At 54.5% G+C, this 13300-nt stretch overlaps 5 protein-coding genes across 5 annotated transcripts; 2 read left to right on the forward strand and 3 right to left on the reverse strand.

The window, feature by feature from the left end:
* Positions 1-97: 97 nt before the first annotated feature.
* SODALDRAFT_341504 (hypothetical protein) lies at positions 98-832 on the forward strand (the record flags this gene model as incomplete). The annotated part of the gene is made up of 2 exons (XM_028613039.1): positions 98-172; positions 235-832. 2 exons carry the CDS (start codon positions 98-100, stop codon positions 805-807), a joined length of 648 nt encoding a protein of 215 aa, XP_028469617.1. The 3' UTR covers positions 808-832.
* Positions 833-1042: 210 nt separating this feature from the next.
* Positions 1043-3598, reverse strand: SODALDRAFT_325996 (hypothetical protein). Its single transcript, XM_028610048.1, has 2 exons — positions 3088-3598; positions 1043-2966 (listed from the first exon to the last, which is right to left on the reverse strand). The coding sequence occupies exons 1-2, from the start codon at positions 3478-3480 to the stop codon at positions 1305-1307; spliced, it is 2055 nt and encodes a 684-aa protein (XP_028469618.1). The 5' UTR covers positions 3481-3598; the 3' UTR covers positions 1043-1304.
* A 329-nt stretch (positions 3599-3927) lies between these two features.
* On the reverse strand, positions 3928-6753 carry SODALDRAFT_325997 (DNA mismatch repair protein hexB). Its single transcript, XM_028610049.1, has 3 exons — positions 6378-6753; positions 6110-6289; positions 3928-6043 (listed from the first exon to the last, which is right to left on the reverse strand). The coding sequence occupies exons 1-3, from the start codon at positions 6471-6473 to the stop codon at positions 4016-4018; spliced, it is 2304 nt and encodes a 767-aa protein (XP_028469619.1). The 5' UTR covers positions 6474-6753; the 3' UTR covers positions 3928-4015.
* An 849-nt stretch (positions 6754-7602) lies between these two features.
* On the forward strand, positions 7603-8325 carry SODALDRAFT_353926 (hypothetical protein; the record flags this gene model as incomplete). Its single annotated transcript, XM_028613669.1, has 4 exons — positions 7603-7641; positions 7774-7823; positions 7923-7978; positions 8174-8325. The coding sequence occupies 4 exons, from the start codon at positions 7603-7605 to the stop codon at positions 8323-8325; spliced, it is 297 nt and encodes a 98-aa protein (XP_028469620.1).
* A 242-nt stretch (positions 8326-8567) lies between these two features.
* Positions 8568-11720, reverse strand: SODALDRAFT_668 (hypothetical protein). Its single transcript, XM_028615571.1, has 4 exons — positions 10859-11720; positions 10771-10778; positions 9848-10040; positions 8568-9790 (listed from the first exon to the last, which is right to left on the reverse strand). The coding sequence occupies exons 1-4, from the start codon at positions 11539-11541 to the stop codon at positions 8764-8766; spliced, it is 1911 nt and encodes a 636-aa protein (XP_028469621.1). The 5' UTR covers positions 11542-11720; the 3' UTR covers positions 8568-8763.
* Between the last annotated feature and the right edge of the window lie 1580 nt (positions 11721-13300).

Raw genomic sequence — 13300 nt, forward strand, 5'->3', positions numbered from 1 at the left:
AATTCTCCTGAATCTCACGACACCAGATACCCTTCTGCGCCAACTAAAAGACGAAGAGAAAGAAACACATAGACAGGAAGGAAGATCTAAATCCGAAATGGCTAATCCGGACGTCAAAGACGAGTTGGAAGCGCTTGACGCTCTGGAATCGGAGGCCAAGGAGTTCGATAAGGTGAGCGGCGTCGCGATCGCCTTCGAAACGACACCCCCATCACTGATGCACTCTCAATGTAGGATGCCGAGATTGAGCGCATTCTCAAGGCCTTCCGATTAGACGCCTATGCCGTTCTCGACCTACAGCCCGGCGTCCCGGAATCCGACATCAAGCTCTGCTACCGCAAGAAATCCCTCCTCATCCATCCGGACAAAACCAAGAACCCGAAAGCGCCCGAAGCCTTCGACAGGCTGAAGAAGGCCCAGCTGGAGCTCATGGACGAAAAACACCGAGAACGCCTAGACGAGGCCATCGCCGACGCCCGCATGCTGCTGATCCGCGAGAACAAGTGGACCGTCGACAGCGAGGAGCTCAAGGCGCCCGAGTTCGCGAAGAAGTGGCGCGAGAAGACGCGCGAAGTCCTCGTCGACAACGAGCACCGGCGCAGGCGGCAGCTCAAGGGCCAGCTGCAGGAGGAGGGCCGCGAGCAGCGGAAGCAGGACGAGGAGCTGGATCAACGCAAGCGGAAACGACAGCACGAACAGGACTGGGAGGCCACGCGCGACCAACGTATTGATAGCTGGCGGCAATTCCAGAAAGGGAGGTCCAGCGGTGAGGGGAAGAAGAAGAAAAAGATGAAGCCGATAGGCTGATGGTCCTCCGCCTCCTCACGCACGGAACACGGAGCACGGAACACAGAACCGGAACAGCAACTTTGTCTCGTTCCCCAACTGGAGACCCGTTTCCCACCACTTGGTGCCACCGGCGGAGAGATGCGGGGATAGATCACAATCATGGCCTTAGTTTTTTACTCTGATTCTGCGGGGCTTATTTTATCTGGGAATTACGGATAAGGCTGGGGAGTAAACGGTGTTATGTGAGTTTTGTTGCACAACGATTCATCATTCGCTATCAAAAGCCTGACTGGCCAATTTAGACTAGAGCTCTGCTCCTCCAACCGATCCAGTTCCATACTGATTCGTCGCTGGGTTGCCCATCACGGCGACCACGCGCCATCGCATGGCCCCCGCCAGCAGAGCCATCAATACATAGTACCTATGGAGGAGGTGCCTGCCAGGTTTCCCGCATGTTGGGTATGTTGGCTTGCACAACCGATTAAAACCTCTACTATCCCGTCCAAATTCTGACTTCAAGGCTTGTGTTTCTTTTTGTACTGGATAAACCTCCCAAGATTCAACACGGCCTCGTCGCCACGAGACCGCAGTTCCAAGTTAGTCCTCTTGTCGACCTTCTTGACCGCCGCCTTCACCTGCGGCAGTGCCTGCTCTAAATGCTCCAGGAAATTATCTTTCCAGAAAACCTCCTTGTCCTGAGCGTACTCCTCGTCCCCGTAGATGTCGAATAACTGATTCAATACCTCGACAACGTCCGCCACGGGAGTTTCCGGAAGACCCGAGAGCAGGGTCAGCAAGAAGACCCCGACCTCTCTGTTCAGGGACACAGGCGCCGGATGGAGCGCGAGCTGACCCAGCACACCGATGCACTTCACGCCCAGGCCTTGGAACGGATCTTCCTCGTCCCCATCCTTGGTCGGGGCATTCTGTCCTTGACCGTCGGTGCTGCTGCCCTTCTGGGCCTTCTGGGCCTTCTGGTCCAATTTCCTCGCCGCATGATATAGGGAGATGAACTTATTGTGCTCGCCCCCCTCGAGTTGGAGCCGGCCTCCCGGGAGGGTGCGTGATACAGCCCAGGCCAGGCTCGTAACCGTGGAGGCCAATTCGACGTCGGCCGTGTTGGAAGCCAGGACTGCGCCGACGACGTTCTCCCAGATCGACCTTCCTGCTGGTTCCCAGACCTTCAGGATCGAGGCGTTCTCGTCCACGGAGAAGTCGAAGCAACTGACAGACCATGCCATGTTGTTGAGCGCGGAGAGTGCCGGTGCCTGCAGCGGCACGTACTCTGCCTTCTGTGCCGACAGGTTTATCATGCGAATGATCTCCGGTATGGCTCTTTGGACAAGTTCCCGGAGGGTCGAGAGATCTTCTGATGAAGACTCGTCTTCATCGTCATCTGCACCGGTGACCATAGCCATGTCTGCCTGGATATCGGCGATATCATCCTCATCCATCTCGTCCTCGACCTTGGAGTCATCCGCTTCCTCATCCTTTGTGTCGTCGTCGCCTGCATCCTTGTCCTCGTCCATAGCATCGTCGTCTTCAATGCCTCCCCATTCTTCTTCGTCTCTTGCATGACTGTTCGCCATCGACTCCTGAAGCGTGGTTCCGATGGATGCCAGGATCTCGAGAGCCAGCTGCAAAACCTCGGTCTGTTTGGACCATTGACTGTTCTCCGGTAACTCGTCACTGCCCTTATCCCCGTCTGACACCGTGACTTGAAGCTCTTCCGAGAGTGTCCTCACGAGAGTCGCATCGGACAATTGCCTGCTCCCTGGGCTGCCTTCACACCACTTCATGGCCGAGAAGACGTTGTGTAGCACGCCGCAGACAAGGACGCGACCGACGCCCCGGCTGTCTTGTAGCTGAAGCAGTGCCGTAAATGGCTTAGGATCCTGGTCGGCGATAACAAGCTCTACCACCGGGCGGTTGTCCTCCGCGAGGGTCATGAGGCACGAAAGAGCGTCGAGCCGGATGCTGGCTGGTGATTCGGAGCTGGCGATCACAGTTAATAGCAATGTAAGGATGTACTCGCGACCGACGACAGTCTCTAAAATCTCATCATCGGCTTCAGATAGCGTGGAGGTGAGGGCGACGAGTGAGCCGATAATGTTCCAGACAACTTTGAGCTCGGCTTTGGTGAGCTTCCCCTCCTTAGAGGCCAGTGATTCCAATGCCTGACGGGGAGTTAGTCGGTAAATGAGTGTGAACGGACACTTGGTAGAGCTCGTGGTACGAGAGTCCAAAAAAAATAATGGAATGAAATTGAGAAGCATGGGGACGGTGTCCAAAACTCACAGACTTGGCCGCAAAGTCGAGCGCAGTCAGCACATCCTGCCGATACAAATGGATGCAGAAATCAGCCTCCTCCTCCTCGGCCAGCACGCGCAGGATCTCCCACCCGGCGGCCCGGCTCTCGAGCGCCGAGTCCGTCAACGTCTCGCAAAGGACGATGTGGACGACCCGCTCGCGCAGCAACAGCTTGCGACACCGAGCATCCTCCACAAGATTGGCCACGGCGGACGCGGCAGCCGTGCGCGCCTTGGGATCCGAGCTCTGCAGGTCGCGGATGACGGGGAGGATGGACTTCTCACGCAGTGCTGCCAGCTCGGGATCCGAGGGTGGCTTGACCGTCTTCTGGATGGGGTCTTTGCGGCTGGGCCGGGCGCGGTTGCGGCGTGTTTTCCCCATCTTATTGCCTGAAATAGGCAGGAATCGATTGTCTTTGTTGTACTCGTTGGCTCTCGTTTTAAAATCGCTTATCGTGGGAAAGTGTTAAATTATTTTGACATTAGAGTTTCCTTTCTTTTTTTCACATTCAAGGGCGGAAAAAATTGTCGTGACCGACCGCTTAAAATTCAGTGAGCTGGAAGCTGCGGAGCGACCGATTGGAGCCCACACCGGGAGCTACGAAGTAGGTACAGTATTGGTAAGTACAACGCATCGTATGGGTACAAGCACACACCATAAGGTACCTAGGTACTTACATTACCTAGTTACGGGAGGATCCACTTTTACCCGCACGTCCTCTCGGAGCTCTCCCAATCGGTCGGAAGCCTGAGGGACTTTCTTCTTCCACAATCTGCCTGAGTTAAATGTGCCTATAAGTATGTCGGTCGTGGCAAGCAAAGTTAAGGTAGTTAATATTGTTTGTCGAACTCTTGGTATTCACCCTACCCAGCTAAGCTAAGTAGGTATAGTAAGCGTCGCCAATGTCAACGCCATCTCAACACCGTTCAAATACCCGATATAATCCTTTCAAATCCGCCACCTCCAAGATGCCTCCCTTCATGAGTGCCTTCGTGGCCAACAGTCTGGATTTAAACGCCGGAAAGAAGATGTGCTCGATAGCCCAGCGGACGTTCTTGCGCCGCCTGGACAGTTCCTGGTACATGGGCCCGTCTCGGCTCAAGTCTTCCCCTTCCCCTTCCCCTTCCCATTCCCCTTCTTTTGCCTCTGCACTCCCCTCCTCCGCCTCGCCGCCAGAAGGGATACTTGGGGGTAGTGTCTCCGGGACGTAAAAAGAAGCCAGCTCCCTCAGGAAGGTTTCAAAGCATGCCTTTTCATCCATCCAGTCGACGTACGGACCAAGCCGTAAAAGAAACTTGGGAAGTTTGACCACAGGCGGCGTGTATCCCTTGATCAGAAGCGGGATGCTCACGAGATCGCCTGTCGGTGTGATCTCAAGCGAGAAATACTCGAGCAACATCTCGCGACGCTCAACCAGCTGGCTCGCCACCCGTTCAACAAGTACATCCACCTCAAAATCCTCCCCGGGCGATTCGATCACCTCCTTTTCACGTGTTGCTGCTATGCGCAGCAGCTCCCTGAGGTCCAAGGTCGGGTTGAATCGAATGGCACCAAAGTTTCCAAAGTCCGTCAGCCCGACCTGGTAGCAGTATTCGAAACAAGCGAACCCGTAATCTACCAAGTAAAGCTTCACACCACCCTGGATGGCGGCCAACCTCCGCTGCTCGTCCACGACGCCGACGAACGTGTGCCCCGCAAACGCCTCCGTCAGGTCGTGGTGGATGTCCTCTCGTACTTCGGCCCGGAGCTCCTTGATACTTGTCAGCCGGCACGGAGTCGGCTCCCGATCCACAGTCTCGTATTGGACGTCCTCGGGCATGGCGAGCACATCCTCGTCCAGCTCCGGAGCAGGGGTTCTATCGCTGCCCTCGCCTGCTGGTGCTGCTGGTGCTGCTGATGCTGATGCTGCTGCTGTCGGGAACATGCTCGTGATCTTACGAAGGGACGTATCGGTTCGAACGAGGTTATTGGAATTCCTTCGGGGTCGCTTCTTAGCCGACGCATCCGGTGCCGGACTTCTCTCGGCCTCATCTGCACCAGTACCTGCACCTGCACCGTCTTTATCTTCCCATTGCATTCCAGGTAATACCATCTGCGTTAAGAACGTTCGGCTCGTATCAACCTCGGCCAGCTTGGAGCGAATGTGCTCACAGATGGATTGAATGATCTCGTCCTCGTTGAGAAAATGCACTTCCCGTTTCGTGGGATGGACATTGACGTCGACTCTGGCTGGGTCAATGTTCAGGTTGAGGTAGACGAAAGGGCGTCCGTTCTTGGGGAGGACAGCAGCGTAAACCTGCTCAATGGCCTTCTTGATATGGGTCGATTCGACGCAGCGGTGATTAATAAATAGCAGAAGCGTAGTTTTCTTGACGTGGTAGTTGGCATTGGTCGCGAAGCCGTCAGCCTGGAACCCCCAGCGATCCTCGGAAGTCGAAAACTCCAGCAACTCATTCGTCACGTTGGCGCCGTGGATTTGGCGGATGCGGTCCACAGTCTTGGCGCTGGCCTGGATGGAGAGGCCCGTACCCGGATCCCCGTGTTTCTTGCAGGAGAAGGCGACGCCCTCGCAATGGACGGCATAGCGGCCGACCATGTCGATGATTTTGTTGTATTCATCCGAAGGGTACCGAAACGCACGCCTTCGCGTAGGGACGTTAAAGAAGAGGTCTTCGACGCAGATTTGGGTACCATTCCTGCCGGCGGTGGCCTTTGGGGCCGGTGACTGTCCCGGTTTTGCCGGCACGAGTTTGCCGTCCAGGAAGTGAGCCCGCCATGCCACATCCGAGTCGGCTGTCTTGGTGGTGACAGAAAGATGAGCAATATGGCTGATGCTTGCAAGGGCCTCGCCACGGAAGCCGTAGGTCGAGATGGACGTCAAGTCCTCGAACGATGTGATTTTGGATGTTGTGTGGCGTTCACACAGTATAGCAAGATCCTCTTTCTGCGAGATGAAAAGGGGGTGGTGTCAGTGAGACAGGACAGTAGCGTAAAATGGCAGAGGACTTACACGGATGCCACAGCCGTTGTCGGTGATTTGTAGGAGTTTGAGGCCCCCTTCCTTGACAAGGACCTCAACTGAAGTCGAGCCTGCATCCACGGCATTCTCCATCAGCTCTTTCAGGGCGTGAACGGGGGCAACTATAATCTCTCCAGCCGCAATTCTGTTTACAACATCCGGATCCAAGGCCTGCAAGTGTTAATGTTACCGAGTCAGAGGTTCGTGCCGGATAGTAAGCATTAAAGAAGCGGGGGTGGGCGATAAATATTGGACTAACCCTGATCCTACGAGGCGCACGAGACTCGGCGGGTTCACCATCGGCTTTGCGTTTAAGGCCAGTCGGTGCATCGACATCCATTGGCTCGGTGGCCATCTTTCTTTTGCTCCCTTCTGTTTTCAAGAGAAGGGATGAAAATAAAAAACCAAGCAGATGCCCCCGTGGCCTTTGGCCTACCTTAATGAGAGGATCACCGGCTTGCTCTCTCACACTCCTCGTAACCTTGCAGTTTCGCCGAGTCTCGGTTTCAAGAAGCTGGTGTCATTCAGGTGACGTGACACTCGATGGATTCAATCTACCATGACCCAGTTCTGTTCAAACTGCTGGTGTAGGTACCGCTGAATGAGATGAGAATGAGATGAACGCTTTGGCAAGGCCAGCTTGGCATGGGGGTTGGGAAGTTCAGGGAGTTCACGCGAGTGGTCCATAATTCCCAGCTGGTTGGCTATGATCTCTCACGTCGCGTGGTCACGTGTGACTGTTCTTGTCATCTTTTGGCGAAGTACCTACCTAAGGTACCTTACCTAAGGCCAAAGGTATGGCAAGCCACCTTCAAAAAAGGTACGTACCTTAGAGAGGCAGATGTTCCTTCACAGGTCTCTTGTAATATCGTCCGTCCTCTTACATATGTCGTTTGACCGCCCAAATCGAAGGAATGGAACAATACGGACGATTGCTTCGGTTTCTCAACTCTTTCCAGCCCATTTTTCCCACGATCGCAACTAGGTAAAATGCCGTTACTCTGGATTGGACTCGGGTATTAAATCCGGTATCCTCCTCTCCCACTCGGAGATTTCTTTCCCTTAGGCCGGTGGCACGGAAGACGATCGATTTGCTTGCCCTGTGCACTTCTCCACCCCCCGACCGCCGGGTAACGTTACCAGATGGCTGGGTTCAGTGTAAACTTTTAACGACACTTACATATGACAATAGGTAGACACAGTGAGCGCCTTGAATTCTTTCAAGAGACGGCCCGAAACAGCCGTGAATCAATACTCCTTCGAGTAGTGGTTGCTAAGCGACTCGGGGCCACAGCTTAACAACTTAACATTAATGGACGGCTGTATGGAGATAAAAGCCGAGAGTCCAACAAATATCTGACGCGGACTCCTACGGCGTACATATTCGTAGTTTGATGTTGATGCGTACCCCGACACCAATGACCCCTCCTTAATTAGCGACAGAGCGCACGCCGCACAGCACGAGGCGAGAGAGAACAAGTGACATGGAGCTGGGTAGCCCAGGGCTAGCATCTTGCTTTCATGTACGGAGTAGATCTCACCCGCAGGACAAGCGCAGATAGGTATCTGCTGTCAGAGGTCAGGCCGCTTACCAGCCCCTGCCCAGTTTATCTCTGTCGCAGCCCTCGCGAATATTATGCCCCTTGTCCCACCAGTCTTTAAACCCGCACACCACCCAACTTCCCCCAACTGCTTTTACCTATTCGTATGTACGTGTACTTATACTCGCGGCATCCAAGCATTATTGCTCGGACTCGGCACATCGCACTTTTTATCTCTGACAGGTGCCAATTCATCCGACCAGCCGAGATGAGGAGACCTCCTTCGAACACCAGCTAAGCCGGCCCGACATGCAGACACGTTGACAGCCAAACCGTCTCCCTCCGGCGTCAGACCTGACTTTTACTTCGACGTGTCCCTCCATACGGAGTAGCAGCCGGTGAGACGAATAGCGTCATCTTAATGCACGCGAACCTCCTGAGGGATAGGTATTAGAGTATATTGGGTCCCAGCCACTATGCTATGGCGGTTCGTTCGAACCATGAAACCTGCAAGTTTCCACCATGACCCCTTATCAACGTCCTCCATTCGACAGTTCCTCCCGCACCAAAGAAACTCAAACCAACCAACCGGAACCAAACATGACCATCTCATTCCGCCGTATCCTACATCTTCGCCATCTGCAGTCATATCTTCAGCAGCCATAAGCCAACATAAAGTAAAACAACGGTTAAAAACGACATTTTTAAACATGTTGCGAGAGTACGCCAGCCTTCCAGATCGCCGATATTAAAGACGAGAGCAAGCGAAAGGAAAGACAAAAAGAAGAAGACAAAAAGAAGAAGAGAAAAAAAGAAGAGGAAAAAAGAAGAGAAAGAAATATCAACAAAAACGTAGAAATGCAGCTTAATATAGGTATATATATGAGAAAGCGAGACAAACAGACAAAGCGTTGGTTGTACAGGTGGTATCTTTGAAAAGGATAAAGGACCCGAGCACAGAAAAAGAAGACTTGACACCTGACTTAAAAACACAAAGTGTGCTGGGCGCTGGAATGAGACTCGAAAATCCTCAGAAACGAACCGTGGGAACTGCATGAGGGAGGAGCGCTGGCACAGAAGGAGCCGTTGCTATGGGCGCAGGACCTATTTCGGCTTTTCGATTAAGCCTTCTATGTCGACCCGACCAGACCGCTCCTCCCTCCTGGCAGGAGGCTCCGACTGGGGCATGCCATGTTGTGGTGGAGATCGAATCGGAGGAAGCTGATACGAAGGGTGGTGTGGTGGTGGCGGCCGTGCGTTCGATAATAGGTCGTTGCGAGGTCCCTGACTAGACGAAGGCCCCGAGACAAAATCCGGCCGGCCGGGAGACGCACCATACGGGCCGGACATACCGCCTGTGCTAAATACAGGACTGGGGCCCGGGCTCAGCCCTGGACTCGGACCGGCCGTCATGTGGGGGGGGTGCCCGGGACTCGGCCGCGGCGCCAATGCGCTTTCCCCAAATCTTTGCCTATTCATGTCGAAATTGGCAGACAAGGGCGTAGGCTGACCGTAGGAGAGATGATATTGCTGCTTCGGATGCGGTTGGTGCTGCTGGTGTTGCTGATGAGGAAGCGGCAGCGGGGTGTACGAGGGGTAGCTTGCCTCTCTTCCCTGGGGGGACGGGGTGGGATAGGGAAAGCCTACGGGCAGCTGTAAGAGGACAGCGACAAAGTAGATCGAATCCCGTTTGGCTGTCCCCATGCGCACGCTGAAAGACCTCGGCTGTCCTTCCGGACCCGCAAAGACGAGGACATCACGGCGATCCATCTGGATTCGTGACAGTTCATCTGCGTCGAACCGCAGCGTATCCAGCACTCGCTCTTCTTCCTGCTTTCCGAAAATCGGGGGCAAGTACATCGGATCGTTCCTGGCGCGGTCTTCTTGCATCGACTGCTGATGTCTCTGAATCTTCGCCCTATCTGCCGACGTGACGATGTCGAACAGATTCCTGCCCCGTATATTGGCGACACCGAGTGCGTCGATGAAGGTGGGAGACACCTTGACGATATGCAGGTCGGGACTGAGGAAAGCCACTGGCTCCGGTGCCAGGGTCGGGACCGGCGACGGCACGTAGATATTCGCATCGGTCGAGGCGGCTCGTTCAAGATACCTAGGCGCGATTGGTTCCCTTTTTTGAGATTTTAGAACTCCATGTGTCTGACTACGTCGGATGGGGTCATCGTACCCTGTAACTGGCCCGCCCGAAGAATACAGGCTGAGAGGCCTTCTCACTCCACCAGCATCTTGGGGATAATTGGCTGGACCTAGCCGGCTTTCTCGGTCGTCTCGTAACCGCGGCCGGCCGCGTTTCTTGTGTTGCACGTCAATGCATGCGTCTTCCTTTCCGTTACTTGTGCATCGAGAACACGGGCGTCGAGCTGTATCGAGGTTTCCAGTCAGCATGTGGCTCTATAAGGTGCATATAATATCATCATGGTCATCATGGTGAGTTGCGACAAAGAATCGGGGCACTTGCTCCCATCCCCCTAACGCTACTAGGACACTTTGTCTCTCGGAGCGTCCAATCCGCAAGGGAATCAATCCCCACAAAGCATTCTTAGCGCCTAGTCAAATCGCCGCATGCCCCGCCCAATCTGGAGTGGGCTATCGGTAGCTTCGACCGGAACCAACACCGTGGAACGCCATCACTTTTCGCTCCAAGGAACCCAGTTGAGGTGCCATTGTTTGGCCAAGTTCCCCCACTTGTGCTAGTCGAGCACGGTTGCAAAAGGCGACCAGCCACAGTATCGAAAGCCAGTCGCCACGACACCGTTGACACGCCACTGGCGCCTCTAAGATGACCGTTCGAACCAGTCTCTCCCCCCTCTGTTTTTCTCCTGGTCTTTGCCTTCTTCCTGATGTCGTCGTCAAATGCTGTCGTACCGCCCCGATGGGAAACCCCCGTGCAAATTCAACTCGACTGTGTTGGTGTTGTGTGGTAGGATGGTTTTCTGAAGCATCCTGCAACGAGATGCTCTGCATAGCAGTGCAGCGGAAAATGCATACGTTGGGGGAAGGGTTGAGGGATGTTGACAGGAAGAGAAGAGAAACTAGGAAAAAGAAAAAGAAAAAAAAAGGAAAAAGGGAAAAGGGAAAAACAACGCATACCGTCACATCTAAATAATGTATTAGCCACTTGAGGTCACGTATATTGCAGGGCATGCCCTAAGATTGCAGCACCTGGGCGGGGACTCACCTGAGATGGGCCTTCTTACAGGGCACACATGCTGACGCAACATGCCCTTTCGGCTTCCTTTGGGATTTCGGAGAGGCAATGGGCGGAGTATCTTCGGTGGTCGATTGCGATGATGGCGTGGGAGCCGGATAGCCTGGCGTAGGAGGGGGAGGCAACGGGCCCGGCATGGCCGGGTATGAAAACGGCCGCTGCTGCATATGTTGTTGCCCCGTCATGTGCGATGGAAACGTGCTGATGCTTCCTGGCGCAGCAGCATCGTCTGCTCGAGGATAGGCGTGCGTCATCCTTTCAGACGTCTCGGGCATGTACGGTTGCGCATGGGGCGGTTGCATTGGCGGCTGCATTGGCGGCTGCATCGGCGGCTGTCCTCCTTGCATGGGACCCTGTGTCAATGTTGTGGACCCCACCCAGTAGGCATCTTGCGGGCCGGCGGCGGTTGGGTAGTTCCTCTGTTGTCTGTCTCGATCCCCAGCGTCTTGCGTCGCGTGGGGCTTGAAAGAAGGAGGCGAGTCTGACATGGGCGGCGAGGGATATGCTGCTGCTATGGATCGAGGAAGGGGCCCGGGTTTTGCTCGTTTCTCGGCCCAGGTCAGGTCGGAGGCCAAGTACGCCAGGTCTAATATGCCTCGGCACGGGCCGCGTGAAATAGGCGACGTATCACAGCCTCTGCTATTAGCTGGCATCGATGATGTGCACTCTGAAGCACTCTGAAGACCGACCACCTGGCAGGCCTTTTGAGGTCCCGGCGTCGTGTCGACGGCGGCTTGTGTTGCGTCGCGGAGACAACCTTCGGATGCCTCGCAAATGTTATTACTTTGTCCTGGATGGAGGAACTTGCATGGCTTAGAAGAAAGTCGCGCGGGTTTAGGAACGATTAACTCGGGGAGTCGTTAGATTCGTGGGTTCGTCACGTGGGACGTGCCAATCGACTGATGGAAACGACAGTGCAGGACGTGAATGGTGAGGCTGGTCCGGATGCTTCTAGGTACAGCGACTGAGTAGCAAAGACGCCGTTCGCAGGAATGCGCGACGTGTCTGAAAGATGAGAGAGCTCTTAGCAGGAGCGACAGGCGCAGTCGAGAGCCGGGGACTCGGTAGGCTTCGAGAGGCAGCTGGGATGACGCGGGAAAGCTGGAGTCTAGGTCCAGCTGAAGAAGAGAAGAAGACAGTAGAGATGTTGCACGGTAACAATACCCGCGCAATGATAATCGGAGTGCCGGCGGTACAGCATGCAGCGGTGCTCGTTGGTCTTTCGTCGGTGATGTTGCGCCAGGTGAAGTGAAATGGCGGCCAAGGGAAAAGGGCAGACGGAGCTCACGGAGCTCTCAAGGTTGGAAGCTCAGGCAAGAGTGCAGGTCAGGGTGAGATGTCCGGAGTGGACGCGTCTCTTTTCCTCTCGGAATTCGCTCCTTCTTATCGTATTAGTCGGCCAAAAGGAGTTGAAGATGCAAGTTGGAAGGTCTAGAAGCTGATTTGGATGAGAGTTGATCGGTGGCTCCCGGTCGGTTTTTGTGCGACTCGGTGCTGGACTACCGGAGCAGATGGGGGGGAGGGGGGACGGGTAAGCCAATTGAGACGAAGCAGGGGTTCCCTCAGGGTTGATCTGTGTAGTCGACAAAGCACAGGGCACCAGGGAAGACCCCGGTCACGATGGGAGGTGGCATGGCGCTCTCTAATCAAGAGTGGAGGGACTATGCCATCATGATGGCCCTGGACGTGCGCCTCTCAGACCGACGACCCAATAACGCCAATTTTCCGTGCATCTGGGTGTTCAGGGACAAGGGAGGTAGATACGCCACAAAGTACGGAGTACCCCAACGTAGCAGGGAGCGGACAGCCCCTCTCCCCAAAATGAACGTCCCAGTGACCCGTCAGGGAACAAGCAAAGGAAAAAAGGGAAAAAAGGGGAAAAAAGGAACAAAAGAAAAGAAAAAAATTACTACTTGCAGTCTTGCAGAGCGCCTTTTGTCGCATGTTCAACCTTCTGGGAAAGGTTCCAAGTACTCCGCAATGCCCGATAAGGTATCTTAGGTTGACATCACCGCCATCGTCTAAGACATATACGCTGCGTATAACTGTATACCTTCGGTACCTTAGGTTTTCGACTATCTTTTCTCGGCGGTCTAATTAGGTAGCGAGGGACGGGGAATAAAAATAAAAATAAAAACCGACGCCTACCTTACTGCCGGGAGATTATTGCTGGCCGAGTCCATCCTTCGGCACCACTATTTCTCGGGACCCTTTTACTTCCGCAGCATAGCCCCCCGCCCCGGTAGGCATCGCCAGATGGACTAGGCGAGGGCAAAGCGCAAAGCTGGATGAGACTTGAGGATCAAATCTTCGTACGGAGTACGGGTGATGCAGGGTGAGCTGATGACACGCGATGGCGGCAGCTCGGCTCCTTCGATTATACAAAGTACAAAGTAGTTCGTCGGACAGTTG

This window comes from Sodiomyces alkalinus (assembly GCF_003711515.1).
Source record: "Sodiomyces alkalinus F11 unplaced genomic scaffold SODALscaffold_1, whole genome shotgun sequence".
In the NCBI taxonomy this organism is placed as follows: Eukaryota; Fungi; Ascomycota; class Sordariomycetes; order Glomerellales; family Plectosphaerellaceae; genus Sodiomyces; species Sodiomyces alkalinus.